Source organism: Rhinopithecus roxellana, chromosome 6 (assembly GCF_007565055.1).
Source record: "Rhinopithecus roxellana isolate Shanxi Qingling chromosome 6, ASM756505v1, whole genome shotgun sequence".
In the NCBI taxonomy this organism is placed as follows: Eukaryota; Metazoa; Chordata; class Mammalia; order Primates; family Cercopithecidae; genus Rhinopithecus; species Rhinopithecus roxellana.
In genome coordinates this window covers 6335223-6362946 of record NC_044554.1, presented here as the reverse complement: position 1 = coordinate 6362946, position 27724 = coordinate 6335223, and the positions used below count along the sequence as shown (strand labels likewise).

At 39.1% G+C, this 27724-nt stretch overlaps 2 protein-coding genes across 5 annotated transcripts in view; both read left to right on the top strand.

Moving 5' to 3' along the window:
- The window catches only part of IFRD1 (interferon related developmental regulator 1), a 55003-nt gene extending 44178 nt beyond the window's left edge, over positions 1-10825 (top strand). For 2 of the 3 annotated variants that reach the window (XM_030932365.1, XM_010382453.2), the window contains 4 exons: positions 1305-1439; positions 5812-5940; positions 6363-6458; positions 9069-10825. In XM_030932365.1, the coding sequence (XP_030788225.1) occupies positions 1305-1439; positions 5812-5940; positions 6363-6458; positions 9069-9158 (450 nt within the window). In that variant the 3' untranslated portion in view covers positions 9159-10825. The remainder of the gene's footprint in view (positions 1-1304; positions 1440-5811; positions 5941-6362; positions 6459-9068) is intronic. The other variant, XM_030932366.1, reaches the window with a different exon arrangement.
- A 3422-nt stretch (positions 10826-14247) lies between these two features.
- LSMEM1 (leucine rich single-pass membrane protein 1) lies at positions 14248-25087 on the top strand. Of its 2 annotated transcripts, XM_010382452.2 has the most exons (4): positions 14248-15275; positions 19057-19188; positions 21101-21229; positions 23990-25087. In XM_010382452.2, the coding sequence occupies exons 2-4, from the start codon at positions 19062-19064 to the stop codon at positions 24118-24120; spliced, it is 387 nt and encodes a 128-aa protein (XP_010380754.1). In that variant the 5' UTR covers positions 14248-15275; positions 19057-19061; the 3' UTR covers positions 24121-25087. The 2 variants fall into 2 exon arrangements, with proteins under 2 accessions (XP_010380754.1, XP_030788224.1); XM_030932364.1 differs by lacking the exon at positions 14248-15275 and having other exon boundaries at positions 18521-19188.
- The last annotated feature ends 2637 nt before the right edge of the window (positions 25088-27724 follow it).

The following is a 27724-nucleotide window of genomic DNA, read 5'->3' as shown; positions in this document are numbered from 1 at the left end:
TTTTGATTTATTCTTCTATACAAATTAAAAAACCCTTTACATATACAGATATACACACACATATATTTAGAATACTGTAAAAGAACAAGTAGCCAATAAAATGAGTAGGAGACTGCTAGTCCCTGAAATGTACTTGTTTTTTATAAATAAAATTATTCCCATCTTGTTATGATGCAAGCTGATTCTTTGGAATTTAAACACAGTTTGGTCTATTTTAATACCCACTTTGCATCTTATTAATGGGTATTGTTTCTAACTTAGATATAGGAGGTTGAATTGGAACATTAGAGGAAAACATTTGTTGGAATAGTTAAGAATATGTAATTGGAAATATGACAAGAAGATATTTATGTACTTAAAAGCTAGAATATCTGTCACATTAATTTCAAGCTTATTTTTCACCAGTGTAATAATCCTTTTCATTTTAGACATTAAAAGAAACCAAGAAGGTCCAGAAGAGCTGTTATTTTAATTGAATAAGTTAAATGATTCTTAACCTCTAATGCAATAAATGTTAAACATGTATGAATAAACTAGAACTGGAGATTGCCCATCTCCTGGCTTCTTAGTAAGAAGTTATCTGTTCTAGTTTTGATTAGCTAAATAAGTTTGACTCATTTTTTAGTTTTTAGTGTGGTTGTAAAATGGAGTTAGGGCATAAAAACACCACAAATAAAAGAGACTTCTTAAATGCATAGCCACGTTAACTGTGACAAGGAAGCCCGTAATCTGCTTGAGGTCACAGCAAATTTCAATACATTTTTCAGCTGTGCCCCAGAAAGGGATTAAAACTTGTTCTTGCCTTAAATAATTTAATCACCTGAATTATGTGCTTTATTGCTTATTTGAAATATGGCAGTAAATTAGAAGGTAGGTACTTTAAAAGCACTACTAGTAGCTTTATGCCTTTGGGATAAGAATAATTGGAATTCTGTGAATATTTGGTTTGGGGATTGGGAAGCCAAGGGTGGAAGCTATATTGGTGTATCTGTCTCTCACAGGATTTTGAAATCCCAGTAATGTCTCATATATGGTGGGAACACAAGAAGTATTTGTTGGATGCATGTACTTGGAAGAGAAATGTTAATTGTTTTGCTGCAGTACATCATCTTGTAGTCAGCATTTCTGGGTTCGATTATTTCATGAAAATATGTGTTTATGTGTGCCTAGTCCCCAAACACCATGAAGATTTACATTGCCCTATGCAACTAGATATTTTCCAAAGGTAGACTGTTCTTTGTTAGCTCTATATGAGGTCAGAAAAGAAAAACAATAAAGGAAACAAAATTGCTTTTCTTGACCAGGACTTTTTTTATGAAGACATGGAGTCCTTGACGCAAATGCTTAGGGCCTTGGCAACAGATGGAAATAAACATCGGGCCAAAGTGGACAAGAGAAAGCAGCGGTCAGTTTTCAGAGATGTCCTGAGGGCAGTGGAGGTAGGCTTCTTAAATGCTGTAATAGCTTCTCATTTTGAAATTGGATTGTTTCAGGCTGAACTTGACAATTGGGCCGTTTTGTTGATTGAATTTCACCTTTGAAAATAATATCTCATTTTACAGCCTAGCAGGTTTTTAACAATGTAAGTGAAGACTTTTGTTTTTTTCAAAGGAAAATTAATGCTGATGTATAAAGATACTTTATTTTAGTTTTTTTTTTTCTTTTAAATCAGAAGACTCATAGTGATAGAAATGTGTTTGACCTTGGTGTATTTGTCATTTAAACAGTGGTGCTTAGCATATACATTCTTAGTGTACAGTATTTTTTGTGAATTTAGTAAGTTATTGCCTATCCCTTAGACTCCAACCCAGCTTCATTGTCTTTTGTTTGTTTATTTATTTATTTATTTATTTGAGATGGAGTCTCGCTCTGTTGCCCAGGCTAGAGTGCAGTGGCACGATCTCAGCTCACTGCAACCTCCGCCTCCCGGGTTCAAGTAATTCTTTGCCTCAGCCTTCTGAGTAGCTGGGATTACAGGTGCCCACCACCACGCCCGGCTAATTTTTTGTATTTTTAGTAGACACGGGGTTTCACCATCTTGGCCAGGCTGGTCTTGAACTCCTGACCTCGTGATCCACCCGCTTCGGCCTTCTGAAGTGCTGGGATTACAGGTGTGAGCCACCGTGCCAGAGGTCTTCATGATCTTTCTAGGAAAGCTGGAGGCTAAAAACTGAAATAACAAAACCCAGCATTTTAACAAGGCCACTTAAAATCATTATCTGATGCTTGAATTTCTTTTATAATTCTCAAACCTGTTTCAATCTATATGACAAATAAATTGGTTTAGAATGCATGGCTAAAATGAACTATAAGACAAAAGATAGTCTCACTGGAGAAAACTGAAAACTTTAATAATTGTTTTTGGTAACCCAGGTAAATATTTTTTGGATTTAAAGGGTGTGTTTCTTGGATTATTGCTATTTGATATAGCAGTTATTTTAAGAGTATCTTCAAAATGTCATTCAACTTGATGTGTGTGTGAAAATTTAAAATGAGAATTTAAACTGGAGATAGTGCGACCCCACACCAGATCCAGTTTTAATATGTTCCAGTGAATTCTTACATGTACCCTACTTTCTTAATTTTAATCTATTTTTAGAAAAGTAAAATCTAGGATACAAATTAGATCCTTTGGGATTTAAATACTTTGGTTAATGCTGACTTATCACATTATAGTAGTATTTTATATTTACTCTGGATATTATAGTCTAAAAAACAAAAAACCTAACTAGAGCAAGTATCCATATTAAGAATTAAAATTAGTCTTACAATTAGTGTGGCAGTATCTCTAAAGTAAGCCATTTTCTTTAAGTAACTATAAACTATTCCTATATTTAGATTTTTTTTTGAGATACTATAGTCTTCAAAAATATGATGACATGTCCTAGATTTTCTGGATGGACCTGATTTCAAGTTTTCTGCCCTGATGCGTCACCTTTGAGTAGTAGATTGTAAGAGTCTCTACTGGCCCTCAAACTGGGCCAACCATAGCACTCAGTACTGATTATTCAGAGGAAGACACAAGTGACATTTCAGCCTACACCGGTATTAACAGCCCCTTGTTGCGTATTCCTCAGACACTGTTAAATGGAAGCCATTCCTATCCCATAGTGATCTACCTGCCCACCTTCTTTTCTTCATCTCAGGATCTCCCTTGTCTCTCCAGCCTCTGCTTCGATGCACCTGCCTGAGAAAGTCCTGTCCTCAGAACCTTGCTAAGGGTTGTTTCTCTTTTTCTTTTCACTGGAACTTAACTTTTTCTGGAGTACCCAGCTTCTCAGATGGGTCTTTTAAATGAAAGTTGCTCAACTGCCACAAAGGAGATGTAAACATCTTAGGTGTCGTAGTGGCTGCCACACCATTTCTTTTCATTTAAAACCTTTCTTGAGGCTCATGCATTCCTCAAATCAGTGAGCACTTAATATTTTAGGTGTTTTGCCATAGTTTTCTTATTTCATTTCATTATACCTCTTAAGCAATAGAATTGTCTCCTTTTAAAGGAGAAATGGGGACCAAAGGAATAAAGAATAGTTAAGTAGCAGAGCTGAAATTTGAACCCACTGTTCTGTGCTCTTTGAGCGTGGCCCAATCCTATATACAGATAGGTCAAGTGAGAGAGTAACCGTTTCACTTAGGTCTGTCGATTAGGTCCTTAGTGACCTTTATAAGAGCAGCTTCAGTGGACTGATGAGGGAAAAGCCAGATTGAAGTGGATTGAAAAGTGAGAAGTGATTAAGTGAAGATGGTATGCCTTGACTATTTTAAAAACCTTGGCTGTAATAGGAAGGGGAAGAGAGTTGATAGTTGGAATGTAGTGGTGGATTGCGGGAAGGTTTGTTGTTTTGTTTTGTTCTAGATAATAGAGACAATTTATGGAGAAGGAACCAGTAGAGAAAGGAGCATCTGAAAATGTAGTCTGTTTCTTAGTATCCATGAGGCATTGGTGCCAGGATCCCCCTCAGATACCAAAATTTGAGTATTCAAGTCCCTGATATAAAATGGTGTAGTATTTGCATATAACCTATGCACGTATACTTTAAATCATCTGTAGATTACTTATAATACTTAATACAATGTAGGTGCTCTGTAAATAGTTGTTATACTTTATTGTTTAGGGAATAGTGAAAAGAAAGAATAGTCTGTACGTGTTCAGTGTAGTTGCAATTTTTTTCTGAATATTTTCTTTTTTTTCTTTTTTTTTTTTTTTGAGACGGAGTCTCGCTCTGTCGCCCGGGCTGGAGTGCAGTGGCCGGATCTCAGCTCACTGCAAGCTCCGCCTCCCGGGTTCCCGCCATTCTCCTGCCTCAGCCTCCCGAGTAGCTGGGACTACAGGCGCCCGCCACCTCGCCCGGCTAGTTTTTTGTAATTTTTAGTAGAGACGGGGTTTCACTGTGTTAGCCAGGATGGTCTCGATCTCCTGACCTTGTGATCCACCCGTCTCGGCCTCCCAAAGTGCTGGGATTACAGGCTTGAGCCACCGCGCCTGGCCCTGAATATTTTCAATCCATGGTTGGTTGAATCCATGATGCAGAACCAACCAGATATGGAGGATTGACTATATATGTAAAAGATTGGGATTAACCTTGAATTGTGGAGGGACAGAAGTCTATCTCTGTTACCACCAGGAGAGACAATAATAGGTAAGGATGCTGATGACTTTATAGAGGGTTGGTGGGAAATAGTTCTTTCGTGGTGCCTTAATGTTTTCTGAAATAAACAAGGTTAAAATAAGATAACTGTGCTGTTACTTATTTATTTTTGAGCTGATGTTATGCACCAGATGGTCACTGTGTTTGCCTCACATGCATGTCCTCTTTTACACCTGTAATAACCCTCATGCAGTGTAGGTAAAGATGGCCCCATTTTACGGGCAAAGGAACAGACTCAACAAGGTTAAGTTACTTGATGAAATCACAAGCCCGCAAATTGCCTGTCTGTGTTGTCTAGAGTTGATGGTCTTTTCTATTACATTATATACTTTGTCTGCTGAGTGAGAAGGGGCTGAGGTAGATGTCTGGAAGGCAGGTGGAGTGGTTTTGTCCTTCAAGTTCTGTCTCCTTTCTCCTCTCCCTGTGGCAGTCAGCTTCTTCCTTCTTGGTTGCTCTGACATAGTCATGATTTACCAAAGAATTAAGTAACCAGTTTTCTTAACAAGTTCTGCCACTATTCCAGCTGACTTTTCTTTATCCATCTAACTTTTATTTCCGTGTCATTTGGGCTGCACTCCCTTGGTTATACCTTTGAAATGGTCTTCTGACAGAATTGTTCCATTACTAAATCTTAGATTCTAGTGTTACCTCTTATTTTCTTATAAACCTAGCCTGAACCTCTTGGAGCCCTCTGGTTGCTGGACCTTTCCTTTTTGCTTGGTCAGTTAACCCTATTTACCCTCACTTTCTTCCCTGGATCCCTGCTGCTCATCATTTCACCACCCCGTTTGTGGTGCCATTGTGTTTTCCTGACTGTTTGCAACTTTCTTCCCTTTCCCATCCTAGGCCATTAAAAACACCTGACCTTTTTTTAAGTTTGTTGAGACATGTTGAAATTTAAAGGTGTTCTCAACAATGTGGTTTTTTGCCTTAATAGTTATTGAAACTCAGTTGAGCCTTCAAGTTTATCAAAATTAGACCAATTCTATACCCTTACATACAGGATAGCAATAGTTTGTCTACATCTCAGGTATGACAGTATCAGTTTAAGCCATATTGTTCATTTATCTCAGCGTATATGGCTGTTTAGAAATTGTGTTTACATAAGATCCCTTTGGGCCTTTTTAGTGCCTGTGGTAATTTTGGTTCTTCCATTGGCTAGGAACGGGATTTTCCAACAGAAACCATTAAATTTGGTCCTGAACGCATGTATATTGATTGCTGGGTAAAAAAACACACCTATGACACCTTTAAGGAGGTTCTTGGATCAGGGATGCAGTACCACTTACAGGTAAGTCTCATCCTTTCTACATATTTGCTTTTAAAGTAGGGAGCAGTCTTGAATGTAGCTCACTTAATTGGCTTTTGAAATGAATTAGGTATCCAGAGTGCTTCCACATGTTAGAAAACAGTAAACTTATTTTTGAAAGTAGACTTGAATAAATCTGAAGCTGTTCCTTTTTTTTTCTTTGTATTGTTAAAGTTGGGTGGACTGTCACCGATGTCTGTATGAAAGCAAATAGCTTGACATAGCTTTCTTGGATTCAAGGCATTGAAAACAATTTGCTCTCATATTGAGAAACAGAAAATAAGTGATCTAAATTTGTATCTGTAGGTTCCACATAACTTCTGTTTGAATCAGAGTCACTCTATCTGGTGAAAAAGAGCTATAATGTTTAATACTGAGCTATACCCCCTTTTCTTTCACATAAGTCAAATGAATTCCTTCGAAATGTATTTGAACTTGGACCCCCAGTGATGCTTGATGCTGCAACACTTAAAACGATGAAGATTTCTCGTTTTGAAAGGGTAGGTTTTGTTTTTATTTTTAATAAAACTAAGTGCACCAAAGCTTTGATTCTGTCTGGTTTCACCAAGTTACCTGTGTCTGCCTATATTGGGAGTTTTAGTTTTTCATGATGTTTCATATAGAACAGCTGTACTAAAAATACAGAAAGCATTTAGAGTGGGGGGGCGCATGTATATATATATATATACGCACACACACGTGTATAAATATATGCACACACATAATACACTTGTATATGTACACACACATATATATATATGTCAGTCTGGGTGACAGGAGTGAGACCTTGTCTCAAAAGGAAAACAGAGTAAATAATATTGCAGCTTGTTTGCCCATGAGGTATATTTCTTTCATTTTATGAAACATATTTTGACAACACATTAAAATGTAATATGTATATATATATTTTACATATAATCCTATCTTAATATAGGAATGATGTTCATATTTTGTTTCTTTTTATTCTATGGAGTTTTTATGTTCAAGAATAAGGATTTACATAGTCCTTTTATAGTCAGATAATAGCCTACTAAGTGAAGTACCAGACTCATTTTACAAATGAGGAAACTTAAGAGGGTTTGTAGCATTAAATAGTAATTAGTATCATTTTTACTTAACATTTCTTGGTTTTTTTTTTTTTTTTTTTTTTGGAGACAGGATCTTGCTTTGTTGCAATCTCAGCTCACTGCAACCTCTGCCTCCTATGTTCAAGCGATTCTCCTGCCTCAGCCTCCTGAATAGCTGGGATTACAGGTGTGCACTACCACACCCAGCTAATTTTTGTATTTTTAGTAGAGACGGGATTTTGCCATGTTGGCTAGGCTAGTCTCGAACTCCTGACCTCAGGTGATCCACCCACTTTGGCCTCCCAAAGTGCTGGGATTACAGGCATGAGCCACCACCACGAACCTACATTTCAGAAATCCTTAATTTGTATATATTATTTTGTGTTGAGATGAAATTCACATAACAGACTATTTTAAAGTATACAGTTCAGTGGTACTTATTACATTCACTGAAGCTGTGCAACTCTAGTTCCAAAACATTATCACCTCAAAAGAAAACCCTCTCTTCATTAGCAGTCACTTCCCTTCTGCTACCCGCCGCAACTGGCAGCCACTTATCTGCTCTCTGTCTCTGTGGATTTACTTTTTCTGGAGATTTCATATAAATGGAATTGTATAGCATGCAACCTTTTGTGTCTGACTTTTTTCATTTATCATAATGCTTTGGAAGTTCATGTTGTAGCATGAATCAGAGAGCTTTATTCTTTTTTGTGGCAGAATAATATTCCATTGTATGGATATATATCACATTTTGTTTATCCATTGTAACAGTTGATGGACATTTGGGCTGTTTGCATCTTTTGGCCATTGTGAATAGTGTTGCTCTGAACATTCACATACAAAATTTTTTTTTGAAAGGCTGTTTGCAATTTTGGGAGGTATTACCTAGGAGTGGAATTGTGCTGGTTCAGATGATAGTTTTACATTTAACTTTCTCAGAAACCACCAAAGTCTTTTCCATAGCTGCTGCACCAGTTTACATTCCCATCAGCAGTGGAGAAAGATGCCAGTTTCTCCACATCCTCACTAATAATTATTTTAATTATAGCCATTCTGGTGGGTGTGAAGTGTTTAATTACATGTTATAGAACCTGCATATTTTATCAGTTTTATATCCACATAGTTGTTTCTTGTATGGCATTTTAAGTTTTGTAAGAAACATTAATATTTTTACATACTTTTCTCTTTTGAATAATTTTTTTTAAGAAATCCCCTGCATAATGTATTGCCAGATTACCTTCCAAAGTTACTCTAATATTGGAGACAATATTTAAATTGTCTCTAGCAATGAATGAAGGCACGTAGTTGTTACACAAAGATTTGACACCTTCACGTTTTATAATTTAAAAAATTTAATTGGTATTAAAATGGCACCTCATCACTTTTTTCCTTGTTTTTTTTAATTGACAGCCAAGTAGGACTGTTTTCCACATTAGTCATGATTTGTCTTTTCTTGGATGAAACTAAATGTTGATGTTCTTATTTCACTGTTGTTTTTTGAAATTGTCTTATTTTCTTGGTGTTTTGCAAGTTGATTAGTGCTTTTCTGAATATGGAATAGCCATTAACTTTTTTTTTTGGTTTTTTTTTTTTTTGAGACGAACTGTAGTTCTGTCTCCCAGGCTGGAGTGCAGTGGTGTGATCTCGGCTCACTGCCACCTTTGCCTCCCGGGTTCAAACAATTCTCCTGCCTCAGATTCCCGAGTAGTTGGGACTACAGGCTTGTGCCACCACGCCCGGCTAATTTTTTGTATTTTTAGTAGAAACGGGGATTCACCATGTTAGCCAGGATGGTCTTGATCTCCTGACCTCGTGATCCACCCACCTTGGCCTCCCAGAGTGCTGGGATTACAGGTGTGAGCCACCTCACCTGGCCCCCATTAACTCTTTATTTTTCTCCTTCATTCTTTGTGTGTATTTTATAAACATTTAAAGGTTTATAGGTTCAAATTAGTTCATTTCTTTGTGACTTTTACCCTTTTTCAGTTTTATATGAATATCTTAAATCTTACTGATGCATGTTTTTCCTTTTCTTCATTTCAGCATTTATATAACTCTGCAGCCTTCAAAGCTCGAACCAAAGCTAGAAGCAAATGTCGAGATAAGAGAGCAGATGTTGGAGAATTCTTCTAGATTTTCAGAACTTGAAGCCTATTTTCTAATTTCTATTTTTTTTCTATTTCAATGTATTTAAACTCTAGAGATGGTTTTTATCTTGGATTAACTTAGATAACTTTTGTAGTAGGAGTTATATTGCTTATAATTTAATGTACAGTATTGAAACTGGTGAGTTCTGATTATTAAATATTCTCTGTAAATCAGTAAACATGTATAAAGTGTTTGTAATGTCATAATTGGTCATAATTTATTCACGAAGACAGCAAAAAACTTTGATTTCATGATGGGGAAAACTATTAGCCAAAGTTTAATTTCTTACACTGTGGTTGTCAAAAATACTGATTTACTATAATGATATATACATACAAGATATTTAACTTAATATCTTAGACAAGAGTTCTGGATACAATTTTGGGATCTAGTTCCCTGGAAAAGCTGCCGTATTTTTAATTTTTAATGGAGTGTAGCTTTTCAAATCCTGTCACTGGCATCAACAAAAGGAATTATGCCATGAGACCTTACAGTTGTACTTAAAAGCCATTCAGTTCAGCTATTGGTAGTTCACGATGAATTAGCTTATGCCAGAAAGGTTGCTAACCTTAACGTCTGAGAGCAGTAACACTGATTTTATCTGCTGTATGAGACTTTGTGCATTTTACTTTGAAATAAAGATTTTTTTCACACCGAAAGTGCTTCTCTTCTAATAGAAGAAACATTATTTATGGCTTTGAGGTACAGAGTCCATAATGACTAGGCCAGGTGGGCAGGGAGACAAAACTTTATGTGTATATTTGCGAACATTAAAGTAGATGAAAAGAATGTAGCAATACGTAATTGGGATTAAGGTTTCTGACTTTCGAGAATCTTGCTGCTTGGCAACGTGCAGTGGCTCATGCCTGTAATCAGCACTTGGAGGCTGAGGCGGGAGGATGGCGTGAGCCCAGTTTCAGACCAGCCTGGGCAACAGCGAAACCTTGTCTCTACCAGAAATTTGAAAAGTGAGTGTGGTGGTGTGTGCCTGTACTCTTTTATCTACTTGGATGCTGAGGCAAGAGGGTAACTTGAGCCCAGGAGGTCAAAGCTGCAGTGAGCCGCGATTGTGCCACTGCGCTGCAGCCCGGGTGACAAGAGTGAGAACTTGTCTCAAAAGCAAGACGGTAAAAGAATATTGCTGCTGGTTTGCCCATGAGGTATATTTCTTTCATTTTGTGAAAAGCATTTTGACAGCACATTCACATTTAATAAACTTTAGATTGAAATACCTAATGCAAGCAATGTGCCATTTCAAATCCATAGACTTGTTTCTTTGATACTCTTGCTGTAGGTCACAGTGAGGGGTAGGGAAGCGTATACACTGTAGGGAGAAGTATCAAAATCATTTAAGATCTTTTTTCCAAACTAATGTTCCTCTCCAACATCCAACAACTCTTGGAAGTCTGGTGCTCCCTCTAGGTGAAAATCATTTGCTGTCGTATGGAGTCACTGTTACTGAGTTGCATCCCCCAGTTACAGTACAGTGGAAAACAGGTTTAGAATCTAGAACTTGTTTGTATGCTGTCACTTGGTTATATTCCAAGTAGGTTAGAACCATGGAAAAGAGATTGCAAATGGTATAGTTTCTTCTAAATATTCAATTGCATATATGTATGTATATGTAATTATAAATAAAAATGAATTTTTATCGAACTGTTACATGAACATAGGTTTTTGTTGGTTTTTGAGACAGAGTCTCACTCTGCTGCCCAGGCTGGAGTGCAGTAGCGCAATCTTGGCTCACTGTATACACTCTGCTTCCTGAGTTGCTGGGATTACAGGTGTTTCCCCACACCTGGCTAATTTATATTTTTGGTCGTGATGGGGTTTCACCATGTTGGCCAGGCTGGTCTCGAACTCCTGACCTTAAGTGATCCACCTGTCTTGGTCTCCCAAAATGTTGGGATTACAGGCATGAGCCACCGTACCCAGGCTGAACATAGTTTAATGGTACTTCAAGGCTAATACGGAAAGCCCCTTGCTCCATCCTTTCCCATTCCTCAGTCCCATCCCAGGAGATACTCAGCCTTCAGTTTTTTCTGACTCGGTTTTTTCAGCCTTCAGTTTTTGGTTTTAGTTTTCTAAATAATATGATTATACAGCCATTTATTTTTTAGGCATTTGTCAACTTACTATTAAGACAGGTGAAAATTTCTTTTATCCTTTCACATCCTTCTAATATTTTGATTAGATCATGTACTTGTTTGCATAACTGTGATCATACTTGTATGTTCACTCATAAACTAGTTTAATGTGCTTACATTTTCATTCTCATACAACATTTTATCTTGGAGTTAATTGTCTTATTTTTTGGCTTTTTATGCACATCATTGATTCTTCCCAAACAGTCCCAAATAAATTTGTCACAACTTTTCTTTATTCTGTACTTGTTTCAATCTAGACTAATTTCTCTCATCCAGTTGTACAGCAGTTTTCCAGAGACAGCACTCTCGTGAGGATTTGTTTTTCTTTCTCTTGAATTGGATCCCTCATTTTCTGGATCCCATGTCTTAATTTACTTCTTTGTTAACATGGAACACTTCTTTCAGTAGTTACTTGGGAATGAGTGCGTGAGAGATCAGTCAGTCATTTAGTGACTTCATATTTCTGAAAGATGGTTTGCATGGTATAAGAAATTCTAGGTGGAAAATCAAATTTGGAATTTTTGGAAGTTTTGACAAGTGTAATCAAATCCAGAATTTTGAAGGCATTGCTCTATTCTAATTTGCAAAATCTTGGGACATCTGATGCAGTTTTTATTTTTTTTTCTTTGTTTTTTCAGAATCTCTTTGTTTCTAGCATTCTAAAATTGCATGATACTGTTCTTTGATGGGCTTGGCAACCTGGAAAATATTAAGTTCTTGATCTCTCCCCTTCCTCCTCATTTTCTTTGTTCTGGAACACCATGACATATTGGAGCTCCCAAATTGAATCTTAGGCTGTATTTTTTTTTTTTTTTTTTTTTTCTGTCTGGGATATTTCTCTAAGGCAATTTTCCAATTTGTACTGCATTTTATTTTTGGCTAGCATTAAATTACTTGTCTCTGTGTAGCTCCACACTTCACTCTTGCCTCTAAATCCTAGGCCTCCCTGAATTCTGCAGAGTCAGTCCCACTGCCACTCATCTGTGATAGCCCTGCTAAGGCAGATTACCACTCTTCTTACCATGTTCAATACATTTGTTGAGCTCTTCCATATTGTTTCTTCCTATTTTAATTTTTCTGGTTTTGTAATTTGTACTCCTGCTTTTTTACTGGGCTTTTGGGAGGAAGAAGGTATAGAGTGTTAATCTGCGTGTTGAATTTATATGCAGGTGACTTTATGAAACTTGTGGTAACTGCTAGACAAGGGTGGCTGGGTGTTGAGTGTGTAAGAATGCTTGTGTTTTTTTGAATGTAGAAAAATGCTGTGTGATAGACTAGTTGTTCATTGCTTGATTCTTTTTTTTTTTTTTTTTTTTTTTGAGACGGAGTCTTGCTCTGTCGCCCAGGCTGGAGTGCAGTGGCCGGATCTCAGCTCACTGCAAGCTCCGCCTCCCGGGTTCCCGCCATTCTCCTGCCTCAGCCTCCTGAGTAGCTGGGACTACAGGCGCCCGCCACCACGCCCGGCTAGTTTTTTGTACTTTTTAGTAGAGACGGGGTTTCACCGTGTTAGCCAGGATGGTCTCGATCTCCTGACCTCATGATCCGCCCGTCTCGGCCTCCCAAAGTGCTGGGATTACAGGCTTGAGCCACCGCGCCCGGCCCATTGCTTGATTCTTGATTAATTTTGCCTACTTTCATTATTTTGAGGCTCAAGCATTTTGAAGTATTCATTGTCTGTGACTCCTCTTTGATGGGTACTAAATTTCCTGGGAGTGAATTTAGATACCTGAGATGTAATATATGAAAGAAAAAGCAAATGCTTGAGAATGTCCCTAGATTAGACACTTCACATGAGAATATTTCTTTTTGTGACCCAAAACTTTTTTTTGAGATGAAGTTTCATTCTTGTTGCCCAGGCTGGAGTCCAATGGTATAATCTCCTGCCTTAGCCTCCTGAGTAGCTGGGATTACAGGCAAGTGCCACCAAACCCAGCTAATTTTGTATTTTTAGTAGAGACGGGGTTTCTCCATGTTGGTCAGGCTGGTCTCTAACTCCCGACCTCAGGTAATCTGCCTGCCTCAGCCTCCCAAAGTTCTGGGATTACAGGCGTGAGCCACCGCGCTTGGCCCCAAAACTCTTCTTAAAGGTGGCCTTGCAGGTACATTATAGTTAAAATGAAGTCGGTTGTCTTGCTTTGTTCTTAAGTGGCTCTCCAGAAGTCTAACTGGTCTAGAGGCAGCCTTATCCCCCTCACTGGTGTATAGTTGAATTCAAACTTGAATGGGAGGTTTCGGTTTACATCTCATCTCTGCCACTTGCAATCAGTGTATCCCTCAACAGTTAAATTCCTTAGTCTCCATTTTCTTCCCCCTTCAGAGGAGGTTAATATTCCACAAAGTTAGAAGATTACAGGAGAGAGGAAAAGTAGTAAATGCCCCAAAATGAGGCAGTTACTACTATTATATCTTCGAAGGATAGCTGGCTTAAGGCAGATCAGGTAGTTGGGAGATTTCTTAAAATCAGCATGATAAGAGCTAACATGAACATTTTGATTATTCAGAGAAATATGACATAGATTTTTAACATATGTTTCTGAGAAAAGTTACTAGTTATATTGTCTTCCTCCAAGAATTGGTCTTTGGGTACAGATGAGGCTTGAGAAAATGACATTCCCTCTTAGACTAGGTAGCGTGAAGGGGGGAAAAATGACATTCCTCTTCCCCCCAAAGCAGAGTGAGGTCCGTATGGGATATAGGTGTAAAGAAAATTTTGGGCTGGGCGTGGTGGCTCATGCTTGTAATCCCAGAACTTTGGGAGGCTGAGGTGGGTGGATCACTTGAAGTCAGGAGTTCAAGACTAGCCTGACCAACATGGTGAAACCCCATCTCTACTAAAAATAAAAAAAATTAGCCGGGCATGGTGACACATGCCTGTAATCCCAGCTACTCGGGAGGCTGAGGCAGGAGAATCCAGAGGCAGAGGTCGCAGTAAGCTGGGATCATGCCCCTGCACTCCGCCTGGGTGACAGAGCAAGACTCCAACTCAAAGAAAATTTTGTGGAACACGTTTTCTCACTGACACGAAAAGTGTTTCAAAGATGAATAATGTCCGTCAAGCCATGGCAATGAAAGTGAGGATGATAAAGGATTGCACAGCTGTGTACAACCTCACTGTTAGTATCCTGCTGGGATAGTTGGTCTCCTCATCACTGTAGCATCTTTTATGTACAGCAGAGGGCAGAAGCTCCTTGGCATGTATGTGAGGGAACCACATAAATGGAAGTTTGATATTCCTGAGAAAGGAGGATGTGCAAACACTCACAGAATAAAGCCTTTGTAAAGGAAAGGCAGCTGATGAGATGGAGTACTTCCTTCACCTGCGGTGGGTCTGTAGCCATGAAATTGCCCACTCACAATTGCTTTTTGTAGCTACTGGAAGCACTAGGCCTCTGACCTGCCATCATCCTTGTTATTGATGTCATAATCATATTCTGTCCCTGTTTATTGCAGTTCTCTGGTTTGTCTGGAGTGTTTGCAAGTCAGTCATCATAATGGCAGCTTCTGCCTGCTACAGGATATTTATATATGGAAACATACCATAGCGGGAGTGCTGGAAAGGTGGTGTCAGCTTACACAGTTGCTTCAGCCAAATAAGGACGGTAACTTCAGTTCAATAAAAATCTCATCAGTTACCAACTAAATCAGAGCATGGTGTTTTTTTGTTGTTTTCTTTTTAAAGCATAGTTTTAGTAATATGTTTACTAAAAATCTTAGACATTATGGAAAAAGTCAGGATTTGGAATCTTACTCTGCTTGGCTAAATTAAGACTAAATATAGACCAACAGTTTCATGCTGGGGCTTATGGGCCTCATAGGAGCACCTGTATGCTGAAGAAAGGCAAAGAGAGAACTACAGAATTTGTAGAAACGTTTTGTTGTAGTTGCTTCTGAACAATTAGTTTTTGTTTGTTTGTTTTGTTTTTCTGGTAACCTAGCAGTCAAAGCTCACATTTTTGTAAGTAACTTGCATGCTATTACTCTACTGAGACTGAATTAGTATTATTGAGTCTGGGAAGTTTTTGTTGCATGTGCTGTGTTTTTCAATTTTGATAGAAATGATTTAGACTTGATTTTAAAAATTACTTCCTGAACATGAAGAGGCATTGACTCGTAAATGAAATTAAAGAACAAATTACCATGACTTATTCAATAAAACTGCTTATTAGCTTTGAATTATGCCCTATTATAACTATTCTGATTTTGTGGCAAACAATACTGGTGTGAGTTATTTCTATGGTTTGATACCAAGCACCTGTGGTTAAAAAATAAAGCACAAGGCAATTTTTCATAGACAATTATCTTTATTTGTCGGAATATTTATTTGTAAATAGCAAAATAATTCTTAAATGACAAAAAAATCAACTGTTAGCAGTGATCTAAACCAGAGGAAAATGAAATTACTTACATGTTTCCAGTCAAAGTATAAAAAAGGGTTCTGTTAAGGGGATTCTGCTTTAGCCAATCTTGGTGAATAAGAAATTTACACACTGCTGTTGAAAAGGAGGGTCAAGTTAGTGTGATGAAGAATAGCTAGTAACACTGGCTTCTCCAGGCTTGCTGGTTGTTCCTAGATGCCCTCATTTGGAGATGCCAAAGATAGCAACTACTGGGTGTCAAACAGCTGTGGGGCCTGGTTTTAGGGCCATGTGACCTTGTATCCATTTACTAGCAGACTCATGAGTCATTTGCAAGTCATTTGCAGGCTCTTGGAGCCCTGGAACAGCACCCAGCTCAGTTTTCTGTGCTACTTCTTTATTTTTCCACTTGCATGTTGCGGTTCATTAAAAAAATATTGGAATAGCATATATTTACATTGTGACTTCACTCTAAAGCAGACATTTTCTTTCAGAGCACATCATGGCTCACTAGGTTGCTGTCTTAGTTTTTTTGGAGTCACCTTTTGAGTAGATAGCAAGGCCAGTAATTTGGAGATTTTATTAGCTGTACTCTTAAAGTCAGTTTTTGTGGCTGTGATTTTTTAGCTAGGTCTCTATTTTGTAAACATTAATTAAGCCTCAGTATGAAACTTAAGCAACAGCAGATACATTCCTGAAGGGGAAGCTAAGGCTCAAGGCTATTAAGTCAGAGATCCAAAAATGAACCACGCTTCAGTCACCACACCTAAAATAGAAGCTGTGTGTGGAACAATGGCCCTGTGATGTGGCACATAAAACTTTTTTTCCTGGTCAAATATTACTGTTTCGTCAAATATTAGTATAAATAAATGATAAAATATAAAACACATCTAAAAGAATTGTTTTAAAATCTGTGACTATGCGTGAGTGAATATTTTGGGGCCTTGGATTTATCTGCAAAAGGATAAGATTCTAAAGCTCTTTCACTCTATTTGTTGCTGCTTTTTAATTTTTTAAAATTGTCATATCAAGTCATAGGAATGCTCTATGAAGTATATTTGGAATTCAGTAATATCAATAAAGTGCTATGGTAGTATCTTATCTGAAAACTCAGGGAATTGTTTGTTCTTATTAATTATAATTTCAGGATAAGTGAAACATACTTTTTTAGCTTTAATTCTAAAAAATATTTTAGTTCACGACTTTTTGAGCTCACTTTCTTAGCTAGGGTTCTGGTAGCATATTTTTCACAAGTACCAGTAGTTTTAGGTATTACTGGGAAACTGCTGTTTTTTTTTTTTGTTTTGTTTTGTTTTGTTTTTGTTTTTCTTGTTTGTTTAATATTTTAGACTATAGTTTAAGTTGCTCAGTAAATGTCTGATACTTTTTCCCCCATATCTTCTTTAGGTGTATACTTTTTTTTTTTCTGAATTTGGTTTCTCCCAACTCTATATTTCTCTTCATTCTGTAGTTGAGTTTTAAAGGAAATTTTTGCAATAACAGGAAGTACACAGTGTGTTGTCAAATATGCACAGGCACCATATTTATCGCATTGACTTTATAGAGTCCAGATAGACATTACATGAGGATTTTTATCCTCAATCTTATTTCTGTTCATGTATTTATTATTAACTGCTTCCAATTCTTTTGAAAATGGTGAGATTTAAATCCTAAATAAACATTTCAGGTGTTCCATCTTAACGTAAGTCACCAACTTCTTTTTTTTTTTTTTTTGAGATGGAGTCTCGCTCTGTGGCCCAGGCTGGAGTGCAGTGGCCGGATCTCAGCTCACTGCAAGCTCCGCCTTCCGGGTTTACGCCATTCTCCTGCCTCAGCCTCCCGAGTAGCTGGGACTACAGGTGCCCGCCACCTCGCCCGGCTAGTTTTTTGTATTTTTTAGTAGAGACGGGGTTTCACCGTGTTAGCCAGGATGGTCTTGATCTCCTGACCTCGTGATCCGCCTGTCTCGGCCTCCCAAAGTGCTGGGATTACAGGTCACCAACTTCTAAACCTGGCACTGGGAATTTGAAGAATAGGATTGGTCCCTACTCTAAGGAGTTTTCAGTCTATCGGGGGATATCAAAGATGTAAGCAAATAAGTGCAATAAAATACTATAGATGTTCTGATAGAAGAATGTAAAGAATCCAACAAAGGCAAAGGAAAGACAGGTTTGTTCTGTCTTCTTAGGGGAAGTGATGTTTGAGCTGGGTCTTGAGGCAGGATTAGGAAGGGATATAGACAAGAAAAGTAGCACAAAGCAAGACTCAGTGAACGCTGAACAAAAGGCCTGATTCCAGCTCTGCTACCAGGCAAATGTGTGATCCTGGGCATTTACCTCGCCGAGCTTCCATTTCCTCATTTGCAGAAAGGATGGGGGCTAAAGCACATCTAACACCATTTCTAGATCGAAAAGTCCTCTAGCATGATTAGACTCGATAACCATGAAAGGAAAAGCTTTTATAGTAATTGAAATTTGTCTTCCTAGAGCCTTCTTTTCACACAATTAAATGGCCACAAGTTGTCTGTTGTGCTAGAGATACATCTCCACGTAAACCTTTTAAACTCACCAGGCTTTTCAGTGTTGCTTGCAGTTGTGCTGTCATTAGAGAATATTACTTTTAATATTTAATAAACCTCAAGCTATTTATTACATAAGTGACCTCAATCTAAGGGAAACCCAGGTGGAAGAGATCTTGGAGGTCCTGAAGTCTAGCAGGGTTTCTCTCTATAGCATCTAAGTTTGCTAAGATTGTTGTCCTGGGGACTCACAGTCAGCATCTTATGGCGAAAGGAAATGTGTGAAGGGAAGGACTTATATGCCATATGGAGGGAAGCTATAAAAATTGCAATTTTCTATTAAAGCCTCCTGCAATTAGAATGGTTCATGGTAATATTCTCTTCTTTCAGAATGTTTTATGGCCACTGCTGACTAGCTTAATTTTATGTACCTAGTCTTCTTGCGTAAAGGATTTGAGGCATCTCACCAGAATATGAACAATGTAATAAAAGAGAAAAATTTAAAAATCAGTTACAAAACAAAAAACAGATCCAGGGAAAGTATAGGCAGAACTGAGAAATCTGAGGAGGAGAAAAGAGCATTTGCAGAGAAGCAGGGTGTACACAGATGTACAATTCTTAAAATTGGGCCACACATTTGACTGTGAGCTTCCTGGCAAGCAAAGCAAAAAGAACGATTACAAAGTGGTCCACAGAAGGAAATTTTTGTTTCTGGATAAGCCAAGTTCTCTAGACCCTTAGCTGAAAGTAGTATTTGTGGGTGGTTCTTCATAGGCCCGTCTGGCTTCCTGATGGCTGTGCTTCTTGTGAAGTTGAGTTCACAAGCCCAACCTCTTGTTTTTAACATCAGTATTTTCTTCCAGGGACAATGACTCATTCTTCCCAGGACACTGGTACCTGTGGCATTCAGGAAGATGGAAAGCTTTATGTGGTGGATTCCATAAATGACTTAAACAAATTAAACCTCTGTCCAGCCGGATCGCAGCATCTGTTCCGTATGTGTGCTGGGGAAGGCAAGAGCGGTCCTTCCTAGCTTCTAGGCTACCTAAAAATAGCCACTGCTGACTGGATGTGTGGATGTGGTGGGGGTGGAGTGGGCATTAGGAAGAGGTTGGCACTGGAAATGTTATTTGTTGTCAGGGAATTTTTGCTTTTGTTTTCTGAACACTTGACAGGATTATGGGCTTTCTTGGCTCCAACACGAGATTTGAACCCTTGACTTCAAATATTCTGAGATCCTGGGGCCTCAGATCTCTGGAAAGGGGTGGAGCCTGCAAAGCTGGACTCCTGGAGGCTCGCTCATCCCTCTCCCAGTGACCATGGCTCGGTTACCGATGGGGACTGCTTCCCACCAGAGTGTTGTTTTATAGCAGATTTGCCAAGAGAATGCGCAAACCAGAGCATTTTCTACTTACAAGTTACAAATTGCGCAATTAAGGGTTGGAAAAAGGGGGTAGGGGAAGCAAAATAACATCTGCTAAATATTAAATGTGTATCTTGCCTCCTAAATATTATAAATGAGCTCTGTCAGATCACTCTGAGCGCCATCTTTTCTAGCTTAAACGCTGACATTCAAACACCAGTGTTAATTGCTCACTTGCCATTTGTTTCATATACACTCTAAACTTATTGTCCCAATGTTATATCTATCATTTCCTGTCTAAATCCTTTCTAAGTTCCTCCTTTTTTCTTCATTTTAATAAGTTCAAATTTTCAACTGTTTTTATTGCATTCGGTCTCAATAGAAGTAGAAGTTGGGTATCAGCCTACACTGTTGCTTTGATTAGGAAGCAAAAGTGACTGAAAGGTATGGCATAGGATGTACTTATAAGGCATGGGACATTAGCCACCCATCTGTTCATAATCACGTGGCACAGTGAGTGGAACCAATTCAGCGTAGGAGAGTATGCAAAAAGTAATCCAATGATCTCCACTACCCCAGGTTTCTGTGTTGCTTATTCAATTTAATCTGGGTGTTATTAGGCAAGTAGACCTTGCAAAAATGGTGATTAAATGCAGACAATTCTTGGTTTGAGTGAACCAAGCTGTTGATAAAATGTAACTGCATTCTTAGTTCAACTGCAAAGCATTTAAAAGAACCTTGCTTCCAGAGCATATCCATCCAGAAGACAGCTTTAAGAGAACAATGAGATCACTTGGACACAGGAAGGGGAACATCACATACCGGGTCCTATTGTGGGGAAGGAGAGGGGAGGGATAGCATTAGGAGATATACCTAATGTAAACAACAAGGTAATGGGGGCAGCAGACCAACATGGCACATGTATACATACGTAACAAACCTGCACGTTTTGCACATGTACCCTAGAACTTAAAGTAAAATAAAAATAAATAAATAAATAAAATTTTAAAAAAAAGAAACTAAAATAGGTCAGGGCCGTTTTTGTTTAAATGGATGTAGGCTTAACTGATTATTCCTATAATAAAAGAAGTTTCCAGGGAGATATCCCAGAGCATTCAACTGAGTCTTCCACCCGGCATAGGTGTCCCACACCCAGTTCTGTTTTACTCCTGGGTTACTTTGGGAAAGGGTAATAGAACTTCTATCACTCTTAGCCTTTAACATCTATATTCCCTCCCCCCACACACAAAAATTCATGTTCTGCTATTTCAGTGTTAAGACAGTCTTCAAAGAACTTTCCAAACAGGTCTAAGGAGATAGCTTAACCCTGCTTATTCCTTGAATACCAAGAGAAGAAGGTAAATAATTCACAGATTTGTCTCTGCCCAAAGACATTCCTAAAACAGAAGTCACTTTCTAGGCTTGTCAGAGAGAAACTGGGTGTATCCATTACTCATGGTCTAACAGTGGGGTACTGTTCAGTTCTGCTGACAAGTTGTATGCTGAGCAGTTTTTGTCCTTGTTTTTTGTTTGTTTTGTATTAGCTCTAGAGGACAAAATCCCAGTCCTTGGCACAAACTCAGGAAATGGAAGCCGGAGTCTGTTTTTTGTGGGGCTGCTGATTGTGCTGATTGTCAGCCTGGCACTGGTTTTTTTCGTGATATTTCTAATAGGTAAGTACCACCACAGGTTTCTTTTTTATTACTTGTATGCATTTATTCATAGCTGGTTGACTTTGCTCCTGCAGAGTTTGCACCCTCCAGTCAATGCTTCCTGGTGGTCAGTGCTTACATTGAAAGAAGGAATGCCTCGAGTGAACCCTGCTGGCTGAGGACAGGGTCCCTTGGGCACAAACCCACCGCAGAAGCCCACAGTGCCAGAAGTCCATGAATGTGTATGTTGAATAATTCTGTAGCACTTTAATTTCTCACTTGGAGCCTCTAGCTGCCCAATGGAAGGCAACTTATTCTGGTTGATTCTAGCTTTACTTTATCCAATGCCTAGATTTCTCCACTAAATTCAGATCTATAACACATAGTCACATTGAGGCTTTGAACTGAACTCGCTCCCACGTTTTCTCACTTGCATATCATCCTAGACATCAATGAGAAGAACTTGAGGGCTTGTTTAAGGCCCCAGAGACAGTGTTGGAGATGTATAAATGTGGCTTCTTTCCAGTTTGATCATGTTCAGGCAATCTGCTCCTAATATAACCTGCTTTGTCTGCTCCTGGCCTGGGTCATGCATGTTGTGACCTTGAGTGGTGACTCAGACTTCCCCACCTCAGCTTCTCAGTCAAGGATCCTTCAAGCCTCCAGCGCCGCCACCCTCTCTGCCTTGGATGTGGGAGGGGTGCTGTCCACCTGTGGTGCTGTGGACCTTGGATGTGGGAGGGGTGCTGAGCATTGCCTCTTTCCACGGAGCCCAGAAGTTTCCCCTCTCATCTGGAATTATTTTGATTCTCTTCCAGATGACTTACGAGTAGATGGAGCCTAAGGGAAGGTGTCATCTTTGATACCTTTTTGCCTGGGTGTACTGCACTGTCATTTCTTTCACCCCTGAGTGCTTTATAGCTTTTGGAAGGGCTTAATTTAATCTCATTCAGGATTAGAGGAGGCAGAGGTGGTGATGACGATGAGAGGAGACAGGTGGGCAGAGTTCATGATGACCCTTTCACCACTTCCAATCCCATTTCCTCCCCCAAAAATTCCTCCCTCCTTGCAGCTTGAAGGTCTTTAGCCTCTGGAGAAAAAGGGACTGGGAGGGAGGGGTCATGTTTAATTGCTTCTCTTGCACCTGGCTGATGCCCTTTTGCATTTAGAAGCTAACATGTGAACTATTTTTACAATAGTTGCAAACTTGCAACTGATGATCAGTTAGGGGAGGCTTGGCTACTGAACCAGCAATGCCAGAAAGAGCACATGGGCTAGTATTCTGAACCATTACTCCAACATAAATTAATGCTGGGCATGTCATTCTACCACACCCGCCTGGGGGTAATAACCAAGTTAAACTGTTAGGAAATTTTAGGTATGTCTACAGACATGTAAACACCTCCCCCCCGCGCCAAATTCTTTTTTTCTGTGAGATAAGTAGCAAGATTGAGGGAAAAATACCAAATGCTATATATTGAGTCATTACTCTGTCCCAGACACTGTGCTAAGCCCTTGATACCTCTTTGTTCACAACCTTGTAACAACTCTGTAGTGTAGAATCCATTATTATTATTATTATTTTAAGATGAAATCTTACTCTGTTGCCCAGGCCGGAGTGCAGTGGTGTGATCTCAGCTCACTGCAATGTCACCTCCCAGGTTCAAGTGATTCTCCTGCCTCGGCCTCCCAAGTAGCTGGGACTACAGGTGTGAGCCACCATGCCCAGCTAATTTTTGTACTTTTAGTAGAGATGGGGTTTCACCATGTTGGCCAGGCTGGTCTCGAACTCCTGACTTCAGGTGATCCTCCCGCCTTGGCCTCCCAAAGTGCTGGGATTACAGGTGTGAGCCACCACACTCGGCCAATTCCATTATTATTTTGGTTTTATGAATGCTGAAACTGAGGTTTAGAGAGACCTATTAATGTGTCCAAGGTCATGTTGCTAGTAAGTGGCAAATTGGGGCTCAAGGACACTCCACTTGACATCAGAGACTATGTACTTTATCAACATCACTATGTTCCACTTGTATGAATAACATTTATTTTATATTTGCCTTGAGTGTTTTTTATTGAGGACAAAGTCATATTAAATGAGAAACAGAAAGATCAGGTGAATAAAGAAGAGTGTCTTTTTATTGGACAATTGCTCTGTGTTAGATACATTAAGTTTATTACCTTAAATCCTTCCTCTAGCCATCTTAGAAAATTTAACTCTGATAAGCAACCTCAAAGTGTTCCATTCTGTATCTTATTGCCAAAGGTCTTGTGTATTTGGAAAATATTGTTTTTCCATTCTAATGGGTGGTCTGAGGGGGAATGATTACACATTCATTTTGGGCTGGTAATTCAGAACAAGCAGACTTAGGTCAAAATAGGCTGGAACCCAAAGTATGTAATTTCTCAAATAAGGAGTGAAAACCTTTTTCTGAGAATGGGTCTCAAAATAAAGCAGCATAGCAATCGCGTCTAGGAGGACAATCAAACATGCTGACAGTTTCCTTTGGTTGCTCACAGCAAGGTCTTTCTTAGCCATAATTGGTGTGAAGTTGCCAAAGGTAGCCTAGGCTGGCACCAAGAGGTTGTAAAAACAATTCACTGGCTAGGCAACTTCAGTCTTCACCGGTTTCTCTCCTGGGCTTCTGGCATGCATGGATACGGGAACAGGGGATTTGCCAAGAGTGTCTTTCAGCATCCGCTGAGCACCAGTGCGGGGCTCTGATGAATTTCAGTGGAACACAGTGGAAACCAATGTAACACAGTCTGTTTTCTGTTTTGAAGTTCAAACTGGAAAAAAGATGGATGATGTGTCAAGAAGACTAACAGCTGAAGGAAAAGACATAGATGATCTTAAGAGAATAAACAACATGATTGTAAAGCGACTCAACCAACTGGACTCGGAACAAAACTAAAGAAATTATTTTTCTGAGAGCAACTGCTAACACCTTGAGCTTCTTACTTTCCTAGGAGTGTACAGGGTTAGGAACTGAGAAACTGCACTTCTTCAGGCAACAGATGATCTGGTCAGGGAACCCATCCCTGGGGCCCACTTTCTGCAGCAAGATGGGATCAACTCCAAGGCAAGTGGGCATGGGAATAGGAACTAAAAAGGGGTGAACTTGTCTCAGCCCCCTTTTATGGTAGGACACTTCATCTTTAATGGGGTTAAGGGTGGGCGGCTAGCAGGGAGGAAAATCAACAGAACGCAAGAGAACTTGACTATGTACATACAGGTTCTTACCGAAGAAGCTTTGCTACCAGAACAAGTTCACTGTGTCAGTGAAGTTCATGACACCTCATGCACCTTTACAGATGCCTGGGAAAGCCTGAGAAATTCATTGAGTTTTATGTGTTGAAGGGAACCAGGTGATTACTCTTTTCAATAAGACAGATTCTGCTCAGGTGATTAGAATTTAACTCTATTTCCCCAGGGACAGCAATGGGTGGGCCCCAGAGCTAGTTGCTGTCTAGTGTTTGCTGGTGAAAACATGAGCAGTAGTTATGGCATTGGACCTGGTTATGTGGGGTTGGAGGTTGAAAGGGAAAGCCTAATTAATTCAACTAATGTTTAGTAAGCTCCTGCTCTGTGCAAATCACTCTACTCTAGAGGAGCTTCCATAAGAGTGCAGGATAAAGAAAGGAGATGGACAGTTATATGTAATTATATAAGCTTCGTTTACTTTGTTTCTCATGAAAAAACCCCTTTGGTACCCTGCTGATTGATTTGGAAGAAATCTGGCAGGTTTGTGGCCTTTGCTAAATTACACTAGGAAATTATGTAGTTAGAATATTGGGAACCTGCATTAGTTCCAGCAACGAAAGTAAGACACACAGCATATGACATAAGATACAGTGTGAAATAAATGAGCTTAAAAAGCATGAGTCTTAGAAAATCTTTTATTTAATATAAAAATATTCTACCAGTCAATTGAAGAATGTATTATGATTTTATCATTTTGGGTTGATCAAAAACATTTGGGTTTACTAGGATATTAAACATTCACTTTATAACACTAAATAGTTAATGAAATAAACACAACACATTTTGCTTATCCAGTTTTGCACTCAAAAACCATTTGTATTGATACTCTTTTTCTTAAAATTGATAGCTATCATGCAGAACATTGTTAAAATGAGAAATTTGCAATTACTGGAAAATCCTTTTTGACTATTGATGGAGTATGGCCAAAATCATTGTTATCACGATTTGTTGTAAAGTTGTTTCAGAAACTGATGATCTGATGCAACAGTTCTTTGAAAAAATCACTTATTTCTTTCCTTTCTGTATGCTCTTATTATACTTTTCTACCTTTTCTGTCTAAACAGTGGATATATTTCATCCTCAGTGATAACCTTTAGTCCGAGAAATTTATGGTTTTTACAACATAAAATAGTGTCAGATAAGTCATTTTTTTCCTCTTTTTGGAGGTTATACATATAAAGGACTTAAAAATATAAAGGACTAACTCAATAAATGTTAGTTGTTATTATAATGATATGATATTGTTAAAAGTAGTAGGTGTGGCATAGTGGAAATAACCGGCTACATTTAAACCTCTATTGGTGAGACTAAGGACCAAAAATTGTTTTTGTGCCATGGTTTAAGATGATAGCCACCCTGATCTCTTCTGACCACGGATGATGGTGTGAGAGTCTTTTAGCAAAATCACTCGTTAAGTTACAGTATAAGAGGTGATCAGTATAAGCAGGAGGGTTTGTTGTTTTCCAAATGATCTAGTCTGAAGAACATAAGGATCCACATTCACCTACCTGCGCTGGAGCCAGGAACCTGTCTGTCTGCCCTAGGCTAAGGGCTTGACCCACAGGGTGCACTGGGAGGAGGAAGTGGGACACTAAAGGTAAGGCCCAGGAGAAGCAAAAGGAATAGAAGGGACAGCTGAACCAAGACATGTCCTGATAGGAAAAGATAACAGAGTTTTGCACTATTCTTTGGACTTCGGCTGTGTTCACAAAAGGCTGAGAGAGAGATGATTGTTCTACTAACAGATTTTATCTGCACGCCCTTCCTGATGTTGCTAGCCATTATGGGAGGATCACACATATCTTTTGACTCTAGGTCCAAGCTGTGTACTTTGTATTCTGCCATGAGGACCCCGGAAGAATCTTCTTATAGCCCCACAAACTTTTCTGTCTTGGTAACCACCTATAGGTGCTGGCCCAGCTCTGCATACCACTTATCACACACTACTGTGACACATGGAGGCTGTTGGGTCTTGGAGCTACCTGGAACTAGGAGGCCCTGGCTTCTAGTAAGGCCACTGAGCAGCAACCTAAGGGATACAGGGTACTTATCACTCAGGAATAGACCAGGATCATGTGGCCAGGACTCTGTCAATGGGCACCAATCCCAAAGCAAGAACAAAGCAACAAGGAGATATGAAAATAACACAAAACAACTGTTTTGTTCTTGGTAAAAATAGCCTGGGGAAAAGGGAAGAATCTTGGTGCGCACGTCATTTGGACTAACTGAGGTATCTTGTAATATATTGTGCAAACCATCATCTTATAACAAATTTTTATTGCTTAGAAAAAAAATTAATGGAAACAAGTTCTCCTTGAGTCAGGGCATAAAAATAATTTTATTCCAGCTTAACATAATGACCCTATTTATATTCAGGAGAGAAGGATAAGCAAAAGAGATCAATCATCAGAGAAGCCTGGTAATCTATCCCCTCTGTGAATGAGTTTGCCCCCAAGAAGCTGTGAAAAGAGAGAGCCTTAGAACTGTGGTCAGGCAGTGTATTTTCTTTTAAGGAAAAATAAAAATGTTCTTACTGGAATCCGTGCAGCCATGTATTTGGTGAAGATGAAGACGTCTCAGTAATTTTTTTTTTTTTTTACATAGGGAAAACATTACTGAAATGTAATTCAACACAGAACAAAAATCCATTTAATAAATGGGTACTAGGCATGTACACTGTGCCCAGCAGTGGGGCCGTGCTGTGCTGTCCTGTGCTGGATACTACAAGGGGTCTCAGCGGCGGCGAAGGCATGGACCCTTCAAAGAGGTTTCCGATCTGGTCGTGCAAATAAGCCATGTACAGGCAACCAGTAATGATCTGTAATCATGAATCATAAATAGCAGTTCCTCAGTGTGCCCATCCGAGTATCACTTGAGAGGCTGGAACAACCCTGATTCTTGGACCGTGACCTTGGCTATTCTGACTTAGCAGGCGTGGGGTGGGACTAGGAATTCCTGTTATGAAATGCTGCTGTGATGATTCTGGTGCTCAGTTTGGGTGGCTGGACTGATAATGGATTCAGAGTAAGCTTGGGTTCTGATTCTGGTTCTATGCAGGAGTAACAGTGTGGCCTTGATCATGTTCCTGAATTCCCCTGACTTTCAGCGTTTTCTTCTGTATCATGGGAGGGTGTTGCTGTTGGTGAGAATAAGGGAGTTGGCACAAAGCCCTTCAGTCTCTGTGTTGTTTATAAGTCACTAAAAAATTAAGTGAACTTAAATTGTGTATTAAAGAGGGGGTCCATTCTGTAGAT

What these genes read in the sequence shown, in the direction of transcription:
- LSMEM1 (XM_010382452.2), top strand. Translation starts at nt 19,062, where the DNA reads ATGACTCATTCTTCCCAGGACACTGGTACCTGTGGCATTCAGGAAGAT. An exon ending in CGGATCGCAGCATCTGTTCC is followed by an intron (nt 19,189 to 21,100) that starts GTATGTGTGCTG and finishes GTTTTGTATTAG; the next exon opens with CTCTAGAGGACAAAATCCCA. An exon ending in TTTCGTGATATTTCTAATAG is followed by an intron (nt 21,230 to 23,989) that starts GTAAGTACCACC and finishes TCTGTTTTGAAG; the next exon opens with TTCAAACTGGAAAAAAGATG.